Source organism: Sarcophilus harrisii, chromosome 4 (genome assembly GCF_902635505.1).
Source record: "Sarcophilus harrisii chromosome 4, mSarHar1.11, whole genome shotgun sequence".
NCBI classification, from domain to species: domain Eukaryota; kingdom Metazoa; phylum Chordata; class Mammalia; order Dasyuromorphia; family Dasyuridae; genus Sarcophilus; species Sarcophilus harrisii.
The window spans coordinates 281,106,300-281,124,470 of NC_045429.1; the positions used below are offsets into that span (position 1 = coordinate 281,106,300).

The 18,171-nt window shown below is 42.8% G+C and overlaps 1 protein-coding gene across 13 annotated transcripts in view; it reads right to left on the reverse strand.

The window, feature by feature from the left end:
* Positions 1-474: 474 nt before the first annotated feature.
* The window catches only part of PPARD (peroxisome proliferator activated receptor delta), a 76,682-nt gene continuing 58,985 nt past the window's right edge, over positions 475-18,171 (reverse strand). For 10 of the 13 annotated variants that reach the window (XM_012549006.3, XM_023502928.2, XM_031965006.1 and 7 more), the window contains 6 exons: positions 17,438-17,674; positions 8,770-8,921; positions 7,257-7,395; positions 4,571-4,773; positions 3,849-4,299; positions 2,625-2,872 (listed from right to left, as the gene is read on the reverse strand). In XM_012549006.3, coding sequence (XP_012404460.1) covers positions 2,625-2,872; positions 3,849-4,299; positions 4,571-4,773; positions 7,257-7,395; positions 8,770-8,921; positions 17,438-17,573 — 1,329 coding nt within the window. In that variant the 5' untranslated portion in view covers positions 17,574-17,674. Of the gene's footprint in view, positions 2,873-3,848; positions 4,300-4,570; positions 4,774-7,256; positions 7,396-8,769; positions 8,922-17,437; positions 17,675-18,171 lie in introns of those variants that run through there. The other 3 variants (XM_012549008.3, XM_031965010.1, XM_031965009.1) reach the window with 3 other exon arrangements.

Below are 18,171 nucleotides of genomic sequence, written 5' to 3' on the forward strand. Positions count from 1 at the left end.
TTAAGAACTTGTAGCCTCCTTCTCTCCAGAGACCTGCAAAGGAAGAAAAGCTCCAAGAATCCTAAATTATCCTTGGAGTAGGAATGGGGGAGAGGGGAAGGAGAGAATTATAAAGGATAAACATTTTAGGAACAGCTTTTAGATATTTAAGTCCCATTTATTTAGAGTTTCATCAATCTGTATACACTATTTATATTAAAAACAAAGGAAGCTGGGGCTCCTAGCAAAAATATACATTTCACTTTTGGAGATTGTTATGACACAAGGAGGAGCGGCAGCTTTGAGCAACTGCACAGTGGGGGCTGGGAGAGGGAAAGGTTGGATGGTCAGGCACAGTGTCTTCCTTCACAGCATCAGGCAAGGGCAGGACCCCCCAGGGAGTGTGCAAAAGCTGTTCCAGGGCGCCTGCCCCAGCAAGGGGGGGGGGGGGGGGGGGGGGGGGGGGGGGGGGGGGGGGGGGGGGGGGGGGGGGGGGGGGGGGGGGGGGGGGGGGGGGGGGGGGGGGGGGGGGGTGGTGGAGGTCCTGCATCAGGAACTTCTGACCTCAATACCAAGCCAAGGGTGGACTTGGAGAAGACAGAATAAAGAAGGGATAAGGTGGTCTGGGTTCCTCTCCCCCACCTCCCCCCCAAAAAAAGCATAAAGAATGCAGAGGGGGTAAAATAGCTGGGATTTCTTTTCTTCTTTCTCATTTCTTCCCAGCTCCACCCCATTAACCCAAGGCTGCCAGCAGCCTGAAAGGCTCCCTGCACCAGTGCTCCCACCCATCTGCTAGGCTGTAGGAGCCCAGCTTTGATTCCTCTGAACTAGGTTCCAGTCCTAGTTCTGCCAGGATGACCCTAGAGTAAATAATTTTCCCCCTCAAGGAGCTGGAGTGGATAGTCTGCTGTTTCTCTTAGGAATGACTTCCTAGGAATATTCCTAGGTTGTGCCCCAGACCTTAGTGCCTACCTCCAAGGTGAGAAGTTACAATTTAAAAAATGGCCTGGACCTCTCTCCTGGTGGTAGGGAGTGTGAGGGACATGTCAGGCATGAGGGAGGTGGTTCACAGAAGCACCTACATGCTGAGCTGGGCCAGATCAGCCTGTCTGACCTCCTCAGGGCCCAGCAGTGCAATGGGCTACTGGGTGATAGGTGGTAGTGGTAAGCTTTGAAGAAAAGGGATAGGTCATTCTAGCCTACAGAAGATTATACAGAATGAAATATTTTGCTCTCATCCCCAGTCACCACCTCTTTCAGTTAAACTGTCATCAGGTGTTGGAGAGGCTGGGGCAGCTGCTGAGTCAACAGAGATGCCCTGTTCACTGGGAATTTCTTATTTAAAACCTTTCCAGAAAAGAGAATGCAGCTCACCCAATCTAACAACCCGGGAGCCTGGAGCCCTATGTGGCTCCTGAAGCTCTGTCCTGTTTAGGGAAAGGGGATGGAACCTGTGATTAAAGTGAATTCAGTGCTTGTGGTTGGTGCCAGCATGGTGGCTCTTGGGAGTGCAGTAGGGGGTGTTAGGACTTGGATAACAGCACCAGCTTCTCCACATCTTATCAGGAAGGGGGAAGGTTAAGCTCAAACTCAGTTCAAAATATCTAGATACTGGTTATGGCTTCTGGGCAGGGTAGTGTGTACTAAGACTTAGTAATGAAATGTGGGACAGGAGGTTGACATGGCTGAATCCCATCAACTGTCCAGAGGGAGGGAGAAGGCCTTCAAAATGAAATTAGCCCTAAGGCTTAAAGGATTGTGGGTTTCCTTTTAACCTCCCCAAACACCACGGGGCTTGCTGCTTTCAGAGATACTCATCCAGTCTCTTGGACATCAAAGAGGGAGTCCCCATGTCAGTCAGCACCAGAGGCTGTAGTAAACACCAACACGGAAGAACAGAAATGCTAGACATCAATCTAGTTTGCTACCAAAGCCCATAACTGACCCTAGGAGACCTATTCACAAAGTCCCAGGAAGTCCACAGGGGTTCTGCTGGGTGACCCTTTTCTGGTTTGCATATTCCTTCCATTTCCTTGAGGTTACTACTTCCAACCTTATCCACCAATTTCCCAGGAGAACTGGAGAGAAAGTTGGAGACAGCTGGAGGATGTTTCAAAGGGGAATGAAATCTTGTCAACTGCTAAAGGCTGGGAGAGGGACAGGAGGCCTAGACCCAGCTTAGTGTTTCTTTGGGATGTCTCAAACGTCTTACACTATGAAAATGAGAGCCTGAGAAGCTTGGCACCTCCTCCACCTTTTTGTCCCAGTAGAATGGAGGGAATAGAAAGGCCTCATCCAGCAAAGAGGAAAAAGTAGAGGCCTGTTCTAGTTTCTGCTGGTGAGATAATACAAACCTGGTTCCGAGAGACAGACAGAAAGGGATGGGGAGGGAAGAAGGGAAGAGATAGACAGAAAGACAAAGAGAATGTGTGTGTGTGTGTGTGTATGCACACGCATGCACACAAGCACAAGTGTAAGTTTGGACTACTCCAGAGGAATGCAAGTGCCTCTGGGTAAAGTCAACGGAACTGGGATGTGGACAGTGCTTCTTCAAGCCACTATGTGTCCTTCAGCACCAGGATATTTAGTACCTGGATAGCTCACATGTGGCCTAGACCACCCTGGGCATCTCTTATCTCAGGGCTTCAATACATGTCCTTATAGATCTCCTGAAGTAGAGGATGCAGTGAGGTCTCTGTTTCAGTTTTTTTGATTTTCTGCATTATCTGAGCATGCTCTGTCACCAGCTGCCTTAAGTCAGCCATTTTCTGCAGCAGCTTGGGGAAGAGGTACTGTGCATCAGGATGGTTGGCTTGTAGGTGGAACTCCAGGGCCCTTAGGATGTTGTCTTGGATCTCCTCCACTTGCTTGACATTCATGAGGCCAGGGCGATCTATGGGGAGAAGGGAGTTTTGGGGAGAAAAATTTGGAGGCAGTCTCCAACCAACTCCTGCATTGATCTCCTGGGGTATGGCCATTTATATGGTAACACTCCAGGCTGATCTACTAGCCTTTCTCGAGCTGTGGCAATAGCCTTATTCTCTCCCTGTCTCCATCTGACAGCTGAAACCTGACAGCTTCTTGGCTGCCTTCTTAGTAGGTGATCTTGGGTCAAGATGGGGAGGTACCTGTGCTCTTTCTGAAATGGATCTAAAGGTATCACCTACAATGTGTTTTGCAGGTGGCTTCATTCACTTGTCACTAAACTTATCCTGTAGGGTGGAATGCAATGTGACAGAATAAAAAGAAAATGTACTTGAAGTTGGAAAGCCTAGCTTTGGAATCTTTGATCTGTCACTTACTATGGGACCTTAGGCAAGTTACTTCATATCTCAACTTGATTTTCTCACTTGGAAAATGGAGGTGATCCAAGCATCTCTAACCTTACAGGTCAGTTGTGAAGACCAAATATGATAATATATAAAATTTTAGCTATTGCTTATATTTGTGCCCACTTCTATAAATAGGCTTTCATCCTGCAAGCATGAGCAGTGTGGTATAAACTCTGGATCCAGAAAGTACCCTATAAAACATGATCTAAGTTATCAGTATCTTGAGTCCCTTTGGGAACAGCTCAATCCTCAGAATGGTCAAAACCAACATGGGGGAGGGGGAGTGAGGGGGAAAGGAGAAATCTGGCATGGAGGGGGCAAGGCAGGGCAGAGCAGCTAGAAAGTGACTAAAGGACTTTAGAGGACCTGACTTGAGATCTTGGCTTCCCACTGGGGTGACTTAACTAATTGTTGTGGACCCAAATTTCCTTAACTATAAAATAAGGGGAGTGGAGCATGACTTGTAAGGTCCTTGCTAGTTCTAGACCCACAATCTTATGGCCTCCAATAGTAAATTCAGGCTCCCTGTTTGCTCACCTCCACAAAGGATGATGGCAGCAATGAAAAGAGCCAAGTCACTGTCATCTAGCTCCAAGGCGTTGAACTTGACAGCAAATTCAAACTTGGGCTCGATGATCTCACTGAAGGGTTTTCGAAGACTTCGGAGAAACTCACGGGTCACAAAGCCATTACCATTAGCCACCAAGAGTCCATCCTTGTTCATAATGGAGGCCAGCATGGCAAAAATAGCCTCATGGACGCCGTACTTGAGCAGGGTCACCTGGTCATTCAGGAAGAGGCTGACAAAGCTGGGGATGCTCTTGGCAAACTCGGTGAGCTCGCGAACTGTTTCCACTGTGGTGCACTGGCAGCGGTAGAATACGTGTACGCTCATCTCCTTGTACTGGGGGAGCCCATTCACCAGCTGCTTCCAGACTAGTCCCTTCTCTGCCTGCCATAGCGTGTCCATGTCGTGGATCACAAAGGGCTACAAAACCCCAGCACACCCCACCCCCCCCAGCCCTAGTTAGAAGTGGAAGCAGTGTGTGTGAGGAGAGGTTGCCCATGGGAATTCTATACCTCACCACTAGAATCCCTGCCTTCCACACTTGTCCTTATCAACACCCAGGAAAAAGAAAGCCCCCTTCCAAAAGAGACAGGCAGGAAGCACAGGATCCCCCCCATCCCTCCTCCCAAGAGGGTGAGGCTTTCCCAGACATGGCGAGCTCCGAGGTCACATGCCTTCCTGCTATACTCACAGGTGTGCTGCTGGCCTTGCCAGTCAAGATCCCTCGAGCCTTCTTTTTGGTCATGTTGAAGTTTTTCAGGTAGGCATTATAGATATGCTTGGAGAAAGCCTTCAGGTCAGCTCCTTGTGGATTTTGACCACTCACTTCACTTGCAGTCAGTCCTTCTACCAGCCTCCTCTTTTCTGCTTCTGGCATCCGGCCAAAGCGAATTGCTGGTACATGGGAATAAGACAGGGAAACTGGACGTGGTGTAGGAAGAAGACAGATTCTATCTATAAACGTTCTCTTGGGCAGATGCCCACAGAGTACTGTGAATCTCTCACAGCCTAGTCAGTCAGTCATCCAAGCACCATTTATTTATTACTTAAGCACCTATTGTTTGCAAAGCCCTGGGCTATGTTGATAGCTTTGGAGACCTTTGGAACCCCACTACAGGGTTGGAACAGGTAATTTTTATGGCTAACATGGAGAGACTTACACGAACTGATGCTAAGTGAAATGAGCAGGACCAGGAGATCATTATATACTTCAACAACAATACTAGATGATGACCAGTCCTGATGGATCAGGCCATCCTCAGCAACGAGATCAACCAAATCATTTCTAATGGAGCAGTAATGAACTGAACTAGCTATACCCAGAAAAAGAACTCTGGGAGATGACTAAAACCATTACATTGAATTCCCAGTCCCTATATTTATGCACACCTGCATCTTTGATTTCCTTCACAAGCTAATTGTACAATAATTCAGAGTCTGATTCTTTTTGTACAGCAAAATAATGTTTTGGTCATGTATACTTATTGTGTATCTAAGTTATATTTTAATATATTTAACATCTACTGGTCATCCTGCCATTTAGGGAGGGGTGGGGGGTAAGAGGTGAAAAATTGGAACAAGAGGTTTGGCAATTGTTAATGCTGTAAAGTTACCCATGTATATATCCTGTAAATTAAAGGCTATTAAATTAAAAAAAAAAAAAAAATTTTTTTATGGCTAACAGCTGGCTAGCCCTGGATCTGCCCTACTCTTGACTGGGGAGCCTAGGACAAATTGTGATGATACAGCCTGTTGTTAACGGAGAGCCCCAGACTAAGGGTTTGGAGAACCTCTGCTACTTGACCATATCTACACGGCTTTGGCCTCTTAGCTTTTCCTTTCCCATCTATAAAGTGGGGACAATAATTCCTTTAAAAGTGATAAAATGCATACGAAAGCACTCTGTAAATTGTAAAGGACTATATTATTACTGTTAGGAGAGAGCTTATAACCACCATCTGTTCATGTCTGTGATCCTTTTAAGATCACAGAACAACTTGAGGAGCTGGTTTCCTTTTATGGGGGTTAGGGGAGATTTAATAATTGGGAAAGCTAGAGAGGGGTAATCAATTTATTTTTAAAAATTGCTCAGGAAAACTCTTGTGGCCTGAAGAGTGAAACAGAAGAAAGATATTCAAAGAAAAGATTACAGGGAAAAATGAGTGAGCTTTATCACCCATATAATAAAATCAAAGTAGGGGACAGTTATTTTTAAAATACACAGGAGAAATCCAAGACTTTAAGCAGATGAAGGGATTCTGGAATTAAACTCTGTTTAGTAAGAGAAGTGGGTAGATGGGAGATAATGAGGAGCAGCCTAGTTTCTTAACAGACATAAACATGAGGTGTCCATAGGACTTTAGTTCTCCCTGATCTGGGTGTCCATACTGAAAAAGTAGAATATATGCTTGTTCAGGGTAAAGAAGTTTCATGGTGATTTGGCACAATACTTGCACATAATAGGAACTAAATATTTGCTGTTGTGAACTGAATTAGAAGAACAAGCTGCACTACCCCTGAATGGAGGGCCCTTATTTAGGAGCAAGGAGGAGGCAAATGTCAGTTCAATTTACACTGATTATGAAGCTCCTAATATGTGCGGGATACTGTCCCCAAAGAAAAGATAACTTTTAGGGATCAAGCCATCTATCAAATTCCTGCTTGGCTACCAGTATGACTCACATGTATTGTCAATTCTCCCATAAGTAATGAGAATATAAAGTTTGTCATACCCCCAAAATGCTTCTTCTGAGTTAAGGCACTTACAGCTTGGAAGCTATAAGTAATGTTCCTATGGTCTAACATCCTCCCTTAGCATGTCCTTTCCTTAAAAGCTCACTATCAGGGACATTCTGTGGCCACTTATGAGGGATAAAAGCATGTGGAAGGGGATACTGTTTCTGTTATTGCTATTCTATAGGGTTCTTATACTTCTTCCACTTGAGAAAATTTTTTGCCCAATAAATTTTTACATAACCCCATGGCATATAAAATAGATATACAGATCAAACATTTCCTGAAAGATAAATCATAATTTTGTGACACTACCCTCCACATTCAGTTATGAGAACCCATATGGTGTAGTGAACCACAGTTTAAGAAGTTGGGTTCTAGAAGATGTGGTTATATCCATCACTGAGATTCTTTGGTTTATCATCACTTCTCCAAGCCACGAACATGCTTTTTGTGCTTAGAGCAACCTAAACTATTAGCTCAGAGTCCAGCACAAACGGGCTGAAAAACAGTACTCACCACAATGATGACCCTTATCAGGACTGAACAGCACGAGCAACCCCACAGCTTCTGTGTATTCCTCCCCACCCTCATTCCACTTGTTTCCACGACAGAACTATTCCTGACAGTCTCTGAGTCCTCACCATTGTGAGACATGCCCAGTGCCAGACATTTCTGAAAGCGGCAATGCTGACACTTGTTGCGATTCTTCTTTTGGACCTTGCAACTCCGGTCACATTTCTCATATTCGAGCTTCATACGGATGGTTCTGCGGAAAAAGCCCTGGCAAACAAGAACACAGAGAAAGAGAGAAGCATTAAGGGCCTAAATGTCCTCTATCTGTTCACACAGAGGAGTAGGAACAAAAAAAAAAGAGGAGGGGAAGAAGAGGAGTGCTGAAGAAAGGCTTGTGGAGAAATCACAGACAGCTCTAGCCCTCCTTCCACCATAAGATTCCAAACTACACATCTCTGCTGTACTGTAAATGACTCCTGGATTGTTGGCTGACCAGTCCCGAGTCTCAGCCTTGTACTATGCTGGACTAGTCTGCTGTGCTCTGGGTTTTCATTCATTAAGTTTGTTCCTTTCTTCCAAGACCTAGCTCAGGTAACCTGTCTTCCACAAAGCCATCCTCATTCTCCCATCTCTTTTATTAAAAGCATTTAGTCCCTACTCAGAAGCTTGGAGAGCATGGTTCTGCCTTTCTCCCTTGCCTTTATCATATTCTACATAGTATTGTATGTATCACACATGTCTCAAATCCTTTTTATCTCTGCACTTTCAGGACCTACCATGGTGTCTAATGCATGGTAGTAGATACTTAATGCATTGAGCTAAATGAATGGGTTCACTGAGAATGCTAAGCATGCTCATTAAGCCAAATTAAAATCAGTGGTAGGAACATATATTACATATATGGGGTAGTGAATTAAGAGTGTTTTGTTTTGGTTTCTGATGGGGGACAAATGGAATGGAAGAAAAAAAATTAAGGGTAATATATAAAATGCTTATTTTGGAAAAAATCCCTTAAAGCTCAAATTTATTGTTAATTTAGGAACACAAAGATGTATTATATCTAACTTGAGTTGCATATAAATGCACATGTTGGTAAAAATCTTAGAAAACAGAAACACTAACATTATCTCTCCCCCTTCCCCCTTTGAAGGAAGGGAAAAGGATAAAAGCAGAGGATGGTTTTCTGAGCAGGCCTCAGAAAATAACATTCCTAATGCTTTTCAATTCTTTCCAGGTTTTCAGATTTTTAGGCAGAGAAAGTCTGGAACCTCTCACTGGGCCACTGACTACAGCAGAGATGCCGTTGTTTCAAGTTGAGGACCCCAGGAGACGCTGGAAACCCAGAAGGAGGTAGAAGGGAAAGGCAATAAAGGAGGAGCTGGCCTAGTGCAACAAATGGCCAGCAGGGGGAGAGAGAGGGTGGAAAAGACCCAGGAGAAGAGATCTGACCTCAGCGCCTTTCCCTCCAGTCAGCTCAGCAGCCACCTTTAGGAACGCCCAGAACTCTCATCTGACAAGGTGACAGGGAGGAGGTTGTAAGAAGTGCAGGCAAGAGCCAGCAGCCTTTGGCTCCCCACCCTGTTCCTTAAAGACTCAGTCTCTTCACTGTTCCATTTGAAGGGTTTGAAATCCTAGCCATACCTTGCAGCCCTCACACGCGTGAACGCCATAGTGGAAGCCCGACGCCTTGTCCCCACAGACCCGGCATTCCATGTTAAGACTCCCGGAGGAAGCGCTATCACAGCCCATCTGGAGTTGATCCGATAGGGATGGCGAGGAGCTCTGAGAAAGGTCTAAAGGGATAGGACACAAAAGTTTCACACTGCAGGCATGGGCCCCCAAGGATGACCAATACCAGGGACACACAACCTGGGGAGTTCTGTGTGTGTATCCCCTCCCCAAAAAAACCTCATTCAGTGGGTCTGGAGGGATGGGGTTCTGTTGGAAGTTGCTGGTTTTGTTCGGGGAGGACAGAAGAGAGCTTTCAGATAAAGGCTCAGTTCCAGCAATACAGCTGCAGCTGATCCTCAGAAAGTGGCTCCTCCTTGCTTGGGGATATATTGCTTGTATTGTGAAAGCCAGAGTCTGATGAGAAAGATTAGAGTCACAGGGGCTATGGGATTTGGGGAAAAAGCTGACAGGAGGCTTTCTACCTGCTTACTCATGGGTTGTCTGGGGGCACATGACTTCTGTCTGCCTTTTACATGAAATTAAACCCCAAAACATAAGGAGTCCACTAACAATCTTTTGAGTGTCACTCCTCATCTCCTACTATTCTTTGGCTAAGACTTTCTGGTCAAGAAGACCCTGCTTATCATCTCAGGACCACAGCAAATCAGTGCTGAGGAGCCTTAGAGATCATCTGGCTCAACTGCTATATTTTATTTTATTCTTTGTTGTTGTTGTTGTTGTTGTTTTTGCTGAGGCAATTGGGGTTAAGTGACTTGCCCAGGGTCACACAATAGGAAGTGTTAATTGTCTGAGACCAGGGCTGGTGCTCTATCCACTGGGCCACCTTGCTGCCCCATTTCTTATTTTATTCTTTACAGATAGGTCCATGGCAATTTATCCACTCAAGAGTGTGGCACATACTCTTATCGGTGAGTAATAGACGTGTCCCACAATTCCACAGATTATGTATGTGTATGTGTAGAGAGGGAGGAGGTAGAAGAGAGGAGGAGAGAGGGAGACAAGAGAGACAGACAGACAGACACACAGTCAATGTCTCCTCCATGTTACATGACCCAGAATTTGAATAAAATTATTAACTATTTTTCTTTGGAATGTTTTTTATTGCTGCCACAGTCAACTCCAGGTCTTGTTAATGGACTGTATAGAGCTTTTCCATCTCAGGCTGCAAAGTACAAAACTCTATTAGTATCTGTCCTACTTCATTTTGTACTCCAAGGCCAAACTTGCCTATTATTCCAATTATCTTTTAATTTCCTATGTTAGCATTCCCAATCCCTTCTGTTGAATGTGACATCTTTTTTTGGTATTATTTCTAGATGTCGGTCTCCATAGAACTGATCAACTTTCGCCTCTTTGTATCAGTGGTTGGAGCAGAGATTTGGCTACTGTGACGTTTAATAATTTGTCTTGGATTTGAACAGATATTCTGTTGTTTTTTGAGATTTTATGTCAATATTGCTTTTCTCACCCTTTTATCAATTTTGGGCTCAAAGATCACTATGTATAGCAACTGCTGCCATGAAGAAAGAGGAAAGTTCTAGCAAATTTGAACAGCATGCTAAAAGGCATTGCCTTGCCAACAAAGATCTTTATAGTTAAAGCTATAATTTTTCCTATAGCAATGTATGGCTATGAGAGTTACACTATAAGGAAAGCTGAGGGTCACAGAATCGGGGATGGAGAAGACTTCTGAAAGTCTCTTGGACAGCAGGGAAATCAAATCAATCAATACATAAAGAAATTAATTCAGGCTATTTGCTAGAAGGTCAAATACCGAAGCTGAAGCTTAAATACTTTGGTCATGAAATGAGAAGATGACACTCATTAAGTCTTCATTAAGATTAAGAAAAGATCCTGATGTTAAGATAATCTGAAGTCTTGAAAAGGGAACAGCAAAAGGTGAGAGGGACAGTGTTGTGGAAATAATGAACATGAACTTGGATGGATTTCAGTAATGACGTATACAAGCCTGGCATGCAATGTCCACATGGTCATTAAGAGTTGGACAAGATTGAATGACTTTAGAGCAATGTCAATTATCTTTTCTTACAGAGTGGGACACTGAAGCCCAGAAAGAAGAAGCAATTGGCAAGCTGAGATTTTGGTCTCCTGACTCCAGAGATTTAGCTCAGATTGTAGCAATCTTCCAGTTCTTTTGTATTACCTTCAGCTAGCAGCACAATACACACCCACCTATGTTTCTTCTTCCATAAGACTCAGCCCTGCCTGTAATACCTCCTCAGACTTCTCTTGTCCAGCTGTGACTATAACCCTTCATCCTGGCTCTAGAATGCTTATAAGCACCTGCCTAAGAAGTAACCAGCTGCACATATAGATCTGTGTTTGTTGATTTTGTCAATATGCCCCAGCCTTTTCATCTTCTTCAACAGAACTTGAGCTTTCCAAAGGTAGGTGCCATGAACCCTTCCTTCCCTTCTATCACCCCACAAAGTCTACTCTAAGAACTCTGCATTTGAAGGTAAGGGGATCTCCCCTAAATTTCCCCAGGATTAGATTCTTTTTGGGTCAAGTCTGTTTCCTGCCCCCTCAATCCTGTTTACCTTGCTTTAGAAATACTGGAAATATGAGAACAATAAAGTAGAAAGGAGGCTGAGCCTGAGTGAGGAAGACAAGAGGCTGAGGGATGTGCAGTATCTCAATTCCTAGCTGGCTGTTCAGCTGTTGGCAGAAAGAATAGCCAAGATAAAGGGGCTAGCAGTAATTTAAACTTGTCTAGTCTGATCTCCTGGTGATAAATATTGCCAAAACATAGATGCTGTGAGAATCAAATCTCTAGTGATTTCTGAAGGAGAATACCATGCTTCTATTTCATTCTGTAAAGTTTTTACTTGAGGTGTTTTAGGGCCTTATCTGATGTGTGGGAAAAGATGAAGAACTTACAGATTAAGCTCATATTGATCAGAGACTGTTAGCTAAAGTAGATCAAGCCTATAGGCCTCAGTTTCAGCTTCTCTGGAGTCACACCTGGACTACATTCCATTGTCCACCGTGGCCAAAGAATGTACATCACCTTGTTTACTACATTCCACTGACCAACTAGGGGAACAGTAGACTTATGTGACTAAACATATAGAGAGTAGGATTATGGAGATTCTTTATCTGAAATGTATAAAAGCTGTAAGCATTTTCAAGGCTCTGGCCCTATCCTGCTGTGAAATTTGGCTCGCAGACCAGGATAGGGTCTGCTTCTCAAGATTCTAATAAATAATTCTGCTTTCTATTGAGTGATCTCTGTAGTAGTCAAATTGAGTAGGTTGTCCCAAACACTGAGAAGTTTCCAGAGGGAGGGAAGAAGGGAGAGAGGAGTCTAGTACATTTTCTGAAGAAAAGTTTTTCCATTCTCTTTTCAGTCACTGACTTAGCTTTCATGTTTATGCTGCATTAATAATGGAATCCCACTCTAAAACTCCAAGAGATCTATGATCTCATTCATGTGGATACTTCCTTCAACACTACAGATCCCAGCCCAACTATGCCTACTTACTCTGTGAGATTCTTATCTATATCCAAACATAAATCTTCTCATTCTTATGACATCACATTGACATTACATGGCTACCAGTAGAGAACTTGGGCTGAAAATAAAAATGCTACTAATTTCTAAGTAAAAATAAAAATGATAAAATCCTTATTCCTTCTTTTGTATATGTGTGTGTATTATAGGAGCAGGGTAAGAAGTAGGGGATCAAGCTCTGAAAGTCCTTCTTGGACTGTGACACTATTGATATGGCTAACCTTGGTTCAGATTAACTCTTGCTGGAATGATTGCCAGTTGCGAAGATTGTTCATCACCAAAAGATCCTGGAAAAATAGTCTTCAATTTTACTACAATGAGGCCTACCTCAGTAGGCTCTTCTATTCTAGATTTGGTCTGTTAAATACAAAGAGACCCATGGAATCAGAATATGAGGATTCCTGGTTCTGCCACTCATTTGATATGTATAACCTTAAGATATCTTAGCATTTCTGGCCTTTGGTAAGTTTCTTAAGTGCAAAATGAGTAAATCAGACCAGATAACTATCTCTAAGGTCCCTGCCAGCTCTAAGTCTACAATTTTTACTGCTTAGCAATGTCAGTGTCTGGCACATACAAAGCAGATGCTGGCTGATTTATCTATGATCCTTCATCACTTTGCCTCTTCCTACTCTCCTGTCTGACAGCTAGGTGGCACAGGGGGTTAGAGCATTAGGCCTAAAGCCAGGGAAGACTTAAGTTCAAATCCAGTCTCGGAACTAGCTAAGGGGAAGTCGCTTAACTGCCTCAGTTTCTTCATCTGTTAAATGAGTTGGAGAGGGAAACGGCAAACCACTCCAGTATGTGTGTCAAGAAAATTCCACATGAGGTCACAAAAAGTTGAACACAACTGAAAAACAACTAAACAACACTCTTCTGTTCATTTATTTCAAGATTAATCAAAAAAAAGCAATATGACTTCTTCTTCTGATTATTCAGTACTATCTCTGAAGCTGCTGATGTTGTAGACAGGCTGGGGAAGACCTGGGTTTTCTAGAGTGAACTAGCTCTATGACCTTCTTTTTAGCAAGACACCCTCCCTTTAAAGACTTCTGTTAGATGAAATATGTAAAGCACTATATGAATGTCAGCTAAATTCCTGCTCTATGAGATGAGGGATTTAGAACAATTGATCTTTAAGGCTTCTCATAATTCTAACATTCCACACCTAAGTTTTAATAATAATAATATCAGCAACAGTAATATAAGTCATATATAGTTCCTACTGTGCCAGGCTAAGAGCTTTATAAATATTATCTCATTTAATCCTCACAATGATTCTGGGAGATTTCCATCTTTACAGATTAGGAAAAAGTGCAGACAGACGTTAAGTGACTTGTCCATAAGTCACATAGCTAGTTGAGTGTCTGAGATCCGATTTGAACTCAGATCCTCCTGACTCTAGACCCAAAGCTCTAATCAATGAACCACCCAGCCACCACATCCCATGTTTGAATACCCTCTCCTTGAGCTTATCATGAATGCTTCTTAACTACTTCTAAAAATCTTCCACCTATAAGAAAGCTTTCTCTAATTGAAAGAGTATTTATTTTGGCCTGAAATGTCCTCAGTTCATTATATTTATTTAAGGCATATCACTAAAATACATGGACTCCTCTGAGTTAATTGTAAATATTTAAGTGAGTCACCAAGATAGGGACCATCATAAAAAGCCTGATCTTAGATGGCAAAGGGTAGCACATGGCTATTTACCATGTGCTTTTAATTGATGCATTTGTTTAATATAATTCTAATTATCTCTCTCCCTATCAGAGATGGGAGGGTTGTTTGTTGCCCGAGTCTGAGAGGGTACACGGGGAATTTCTATGTCTACCTTGCTAGGTACAACCTCACATCCAAAGACACTGAATAAAGGCTTCTGAGACTAAGCACAGGTCAGGATACAATTCTATCGGTACATATAGTTGGATTACAGAAAAGTAATTCATTACCTGGAGCCTTTACACCAGGCAGACAGGCAAGGATTCACTTTAGTTTGGGTTTTAAAGGGTGGGGAAGACAAATTATATAGAAGCAAACTCAGGTTTAAGCAACTTTAGAGCTGGAATGAACTTCCTTGTTTTGGGAGGAAGCAGAGGTTTATATAAGGTTTATATAAATATAAATCCTTACCACTTAGTTCTAAAGATTTTTAGAGTTAGCTATGTAGAGCTAAGACCCAGCTTTTCCCCTGCTAGTAGACAATACTTTCCCATGCTGGAGCTGCTCTGGAAAGCCCCTTACAGTCAGCTCATGGAAAGGCTTGAAAGAATGGGCTCTGAATCCCAAATAATGGCTTAGGAAGAGTTAAGATACAGATATTTTCTCAACCAAGGGGCCAAGACAATTGAGCCATTAGAGGAGAAAGTCAACAGTTCCTGCCAATAACCCAAATGAAGGCAACAGTTTATCAAGAGATAAGATAGTCTGAAACTGTCTGTAAGTAACATAAAAAGCATCTCAAACTTTGGAATGATGTTCTAGGCTGACTTTTATACCAAAGCTATAGCACTGATGGGGCTAGAAGGAGAAGGCAGGAGAATCAGATGAGACCTTTTAGTGACAATGAAGATACAGTCCTTTCCCCATGTGTATCCTAGAGGAAAGTCTTGTGCATGAAACTATTCTATTGCTGCCTGGGGCAAAGATGATTACAGGACAATATAAATGACAGTTACATTCTTAACATTCTTTGAGCCCTTTCTGATACCTGGAAGGTCCAGGGGCATTATTAAAAAGGGAGAATGCTTAAAAGTCAGAAAGAACTGTACTCAGGCACAGACTTGGTCAAAGCCTGGAACTAAGAGTATTTTAGTATCCTCTTCTGCATTTTTCTTTTAATGAACAATAAACACTTCCTGTCTCTATTCTAGATCAAAGAAAAATTTCTATTGGTGCCATTCCCATTTCACTAATTTAAAAAAAAATTTTTTTTGGTGCTAAGGCAATTGGGGTTAAGTGACTTGCCTAGGGTCATATAGCCAGGAAATGTTAAGTGTCTGAGGTCAGATTTGAACTCAGGTCCTCCTGACTTCAGGGCTGGTGCTCCATCCACTACACCAACTAGCTGTCCCCCTACCCCATTTCACTATTAATTCATTAATAAACAAAAATTTATTAAATGCACAGTACTGCAGGAATAAGCAAGAATGAAATGACAGCCCAGGGTGGCATACAACACTCCAGTGGCCTCTTGGGAAAAAAAAATCCCAATGATCCAGAATCCTTCCTAGGTTATGCTCATTGTCAGGGTTCTTATCCTCCAGTCTTTATTTGGTCTAACTTTTTGGCCTTCTCTTCCCAACTAATGCCAGCTCCAGCACAAACATGCCACTTTGGCTCACAAATGGCAAGTTTGTCTTTTAAGGCCTAAGGGGGTGGTGGGCAACATTCCCATTTGGGTGCCAGTGTGAACAGGAAATAACATACTTCTGAAGACCAGCTACTGTTTGCTAGAGCAAAAATGAAGATAAAATATGGCAAGCTCTAGGCAAAATTGCAAAAATAGCTGAATTTGGAAGCCCTAGCTCATATTTTTTACTCCTTCTTCCCCTGAAGGGGTGCACTGTCTCTACACTACTCCAGGGATACAATGTCTTCTTGCTTTCTAGCCCATTCCTCTTTTTATTAAATGAGAAATGACTTGATCATAGTCAGTAACAGATCTGCTAACTGAAACCCCTTCATTATTCTCAGGCCCCACCATTATTTGTTTTGAAAAGACATACATTTGTGAAATGAAAGACTTGCTGCTCCTCAAATAAGGAATTTAAGAAATCAACCAACAGGTTGGAGCAGCAGGCTTTTCTTTACTCTTGAAATCTAACTGGCCTAAGACTTAACCTCACTTTAGCCATTTTGGGATACCTAGGATGAGAGCTACTAGATTGAGAGGACTTATAACTGGACCATCTCCAAACTTAATGCCATTTCTACTCACCCAGGGAGCAGGAGCAACAATACCTGATGAATATCTCTTCTTGGGGACATGCTAGTTCTGAAGAGAAGTATGTCCTGGCATCAGTGGTTTCTTGCAGGACTGTCCCAAAAGAGAGCGTACTCTTGGGGAGTACACTCTCTTTTGGGACAGTCCTCCTCAATGAGGGGCTCTATTAAATAACATGTTCTTTTCCTATCTCTATGCTCTAAGAACCCATCCTAAACTGTTCTCCCCTCTTGTGCCAACACCAATGGTCAGGAAATTCTATATCTGTTCACAACAGAATGATCTTCTCCCCCTCCCCCCTAAGGAATCCTTAGGTGGTAGAGCTGCTTTAGCATCTTGGGTACCTCAGGGAAGAGGGCAAAAAGCAGGTGGATGTAGTATGCAAATGCTCTTCATATTTGGGGGCCAGAAGGGAAGATACAGAAAGGAGTAAGAGAGGAGTGAATGAAAGAACAAGGAACCTTTGGCCAGGAATCTTAGGGGAAAAGGCTGTGTGAAAAGCAAGTGAACTTCTATTAAGAAACATTTTAATATAATTGATGTTGTAGCTCTGTGTGTAGTAATAATTAAGTGATACACTACCATCAGGGAGCACAAGATTGCTACTGATTACAAGGCATAAAGAAATAAAGTAAATTTTGGTTTTAATAATAAAATTATTTGGTTTGACTATGGGAAAATGATCTTAAATTATAATCGCTACTCTGAATCTTTGAACATATGGGCACAATAGTAACAGAGTAGCTGCTATAAATTTTATTTTCATTTGATTATAACAATAAACTCTTCTTGTACACAGGGTTCTCATATGTCCTTATTGAAGTAGCCCCAGCTGTCCCATCGCAACTTTTAAAAAAGAGCATCCATTGGTAGTATACACAGAAAGTGTTTGGCAAAGTCCAATAACTAGAAATCTTCTCTCTTAGGATTTCCCAAGAGAAAAGGATGTGATCAGGTTATTAGGCTCCTGGAATTGGGCAATAATGGATTTCTGGAAATATCCACTTGTTCCAACCAGTAAAAAATTTGGTGTTGGGGTAGAGTAGACAAAATCTCTTTTCTTCTGTGCAGCACACTACAGTCCCTTCCCTTCCTTTGCTCCATGTGCTGCCCACGTTAAGCCTCCTCCCCCTTACCTGAATAGCTGCTGGAAGGAAGTGAACTCTCCGGTCCCCCATTTTGGTCTGGAGCTTCTTCTGCCACTGTCACTGCCACTTCCTCTTTCTCCTCTTTTTCCCTGATCTGAGGTACTTCCTTTTGTAGCTGCTCCATGGTTGATCACCCCTCAGTGCCACGCCTGCCGGCCCTGTCATAGTTCTGGCATCATCTGTATCTGTTCACAGGTAGACCTCTACAGGGGGCTTCCTGTTAGCCTGGGGAGAGGAAAAAGAAATAAAAGCTGGGCAGGGACAATGGCAGATAACCAAGGATTCATTCTCAGAAGACTATATCCCATTTATGAAATGTCTGAGAAAGAAGTAGACAACTGAAGAGAAACAGAGACAATCCCCTTGCTCTTATTAAGGCATAATAAAAAGCAGGACTAGAGAGTGTTCTTGAATTTATTCTCATAGTTAGCACTTCCTCCTTCACATTCTTTGTCATTTCCGCCTGTTGATGGTAAATTGGTGACTATGGGATTTAGGATAGCTTTACTGGCCAGAAAAGTCTATCTGTTAGCTTAGGAAACTAGCCAACCTCTCCTTCTGCCTTTTCAGAAGCACCTTGCCCATCCATCAAACTGAGAAAATAAGGTCTCTATAGAGTTTAATTTAACCTGAGTGAAAGTCCCATGAAATCATTTGCTTACCATGGACTGATGGCAGGTATTTAAAAATATGAATATAGAACTTGGGAGTCTCATGATCCC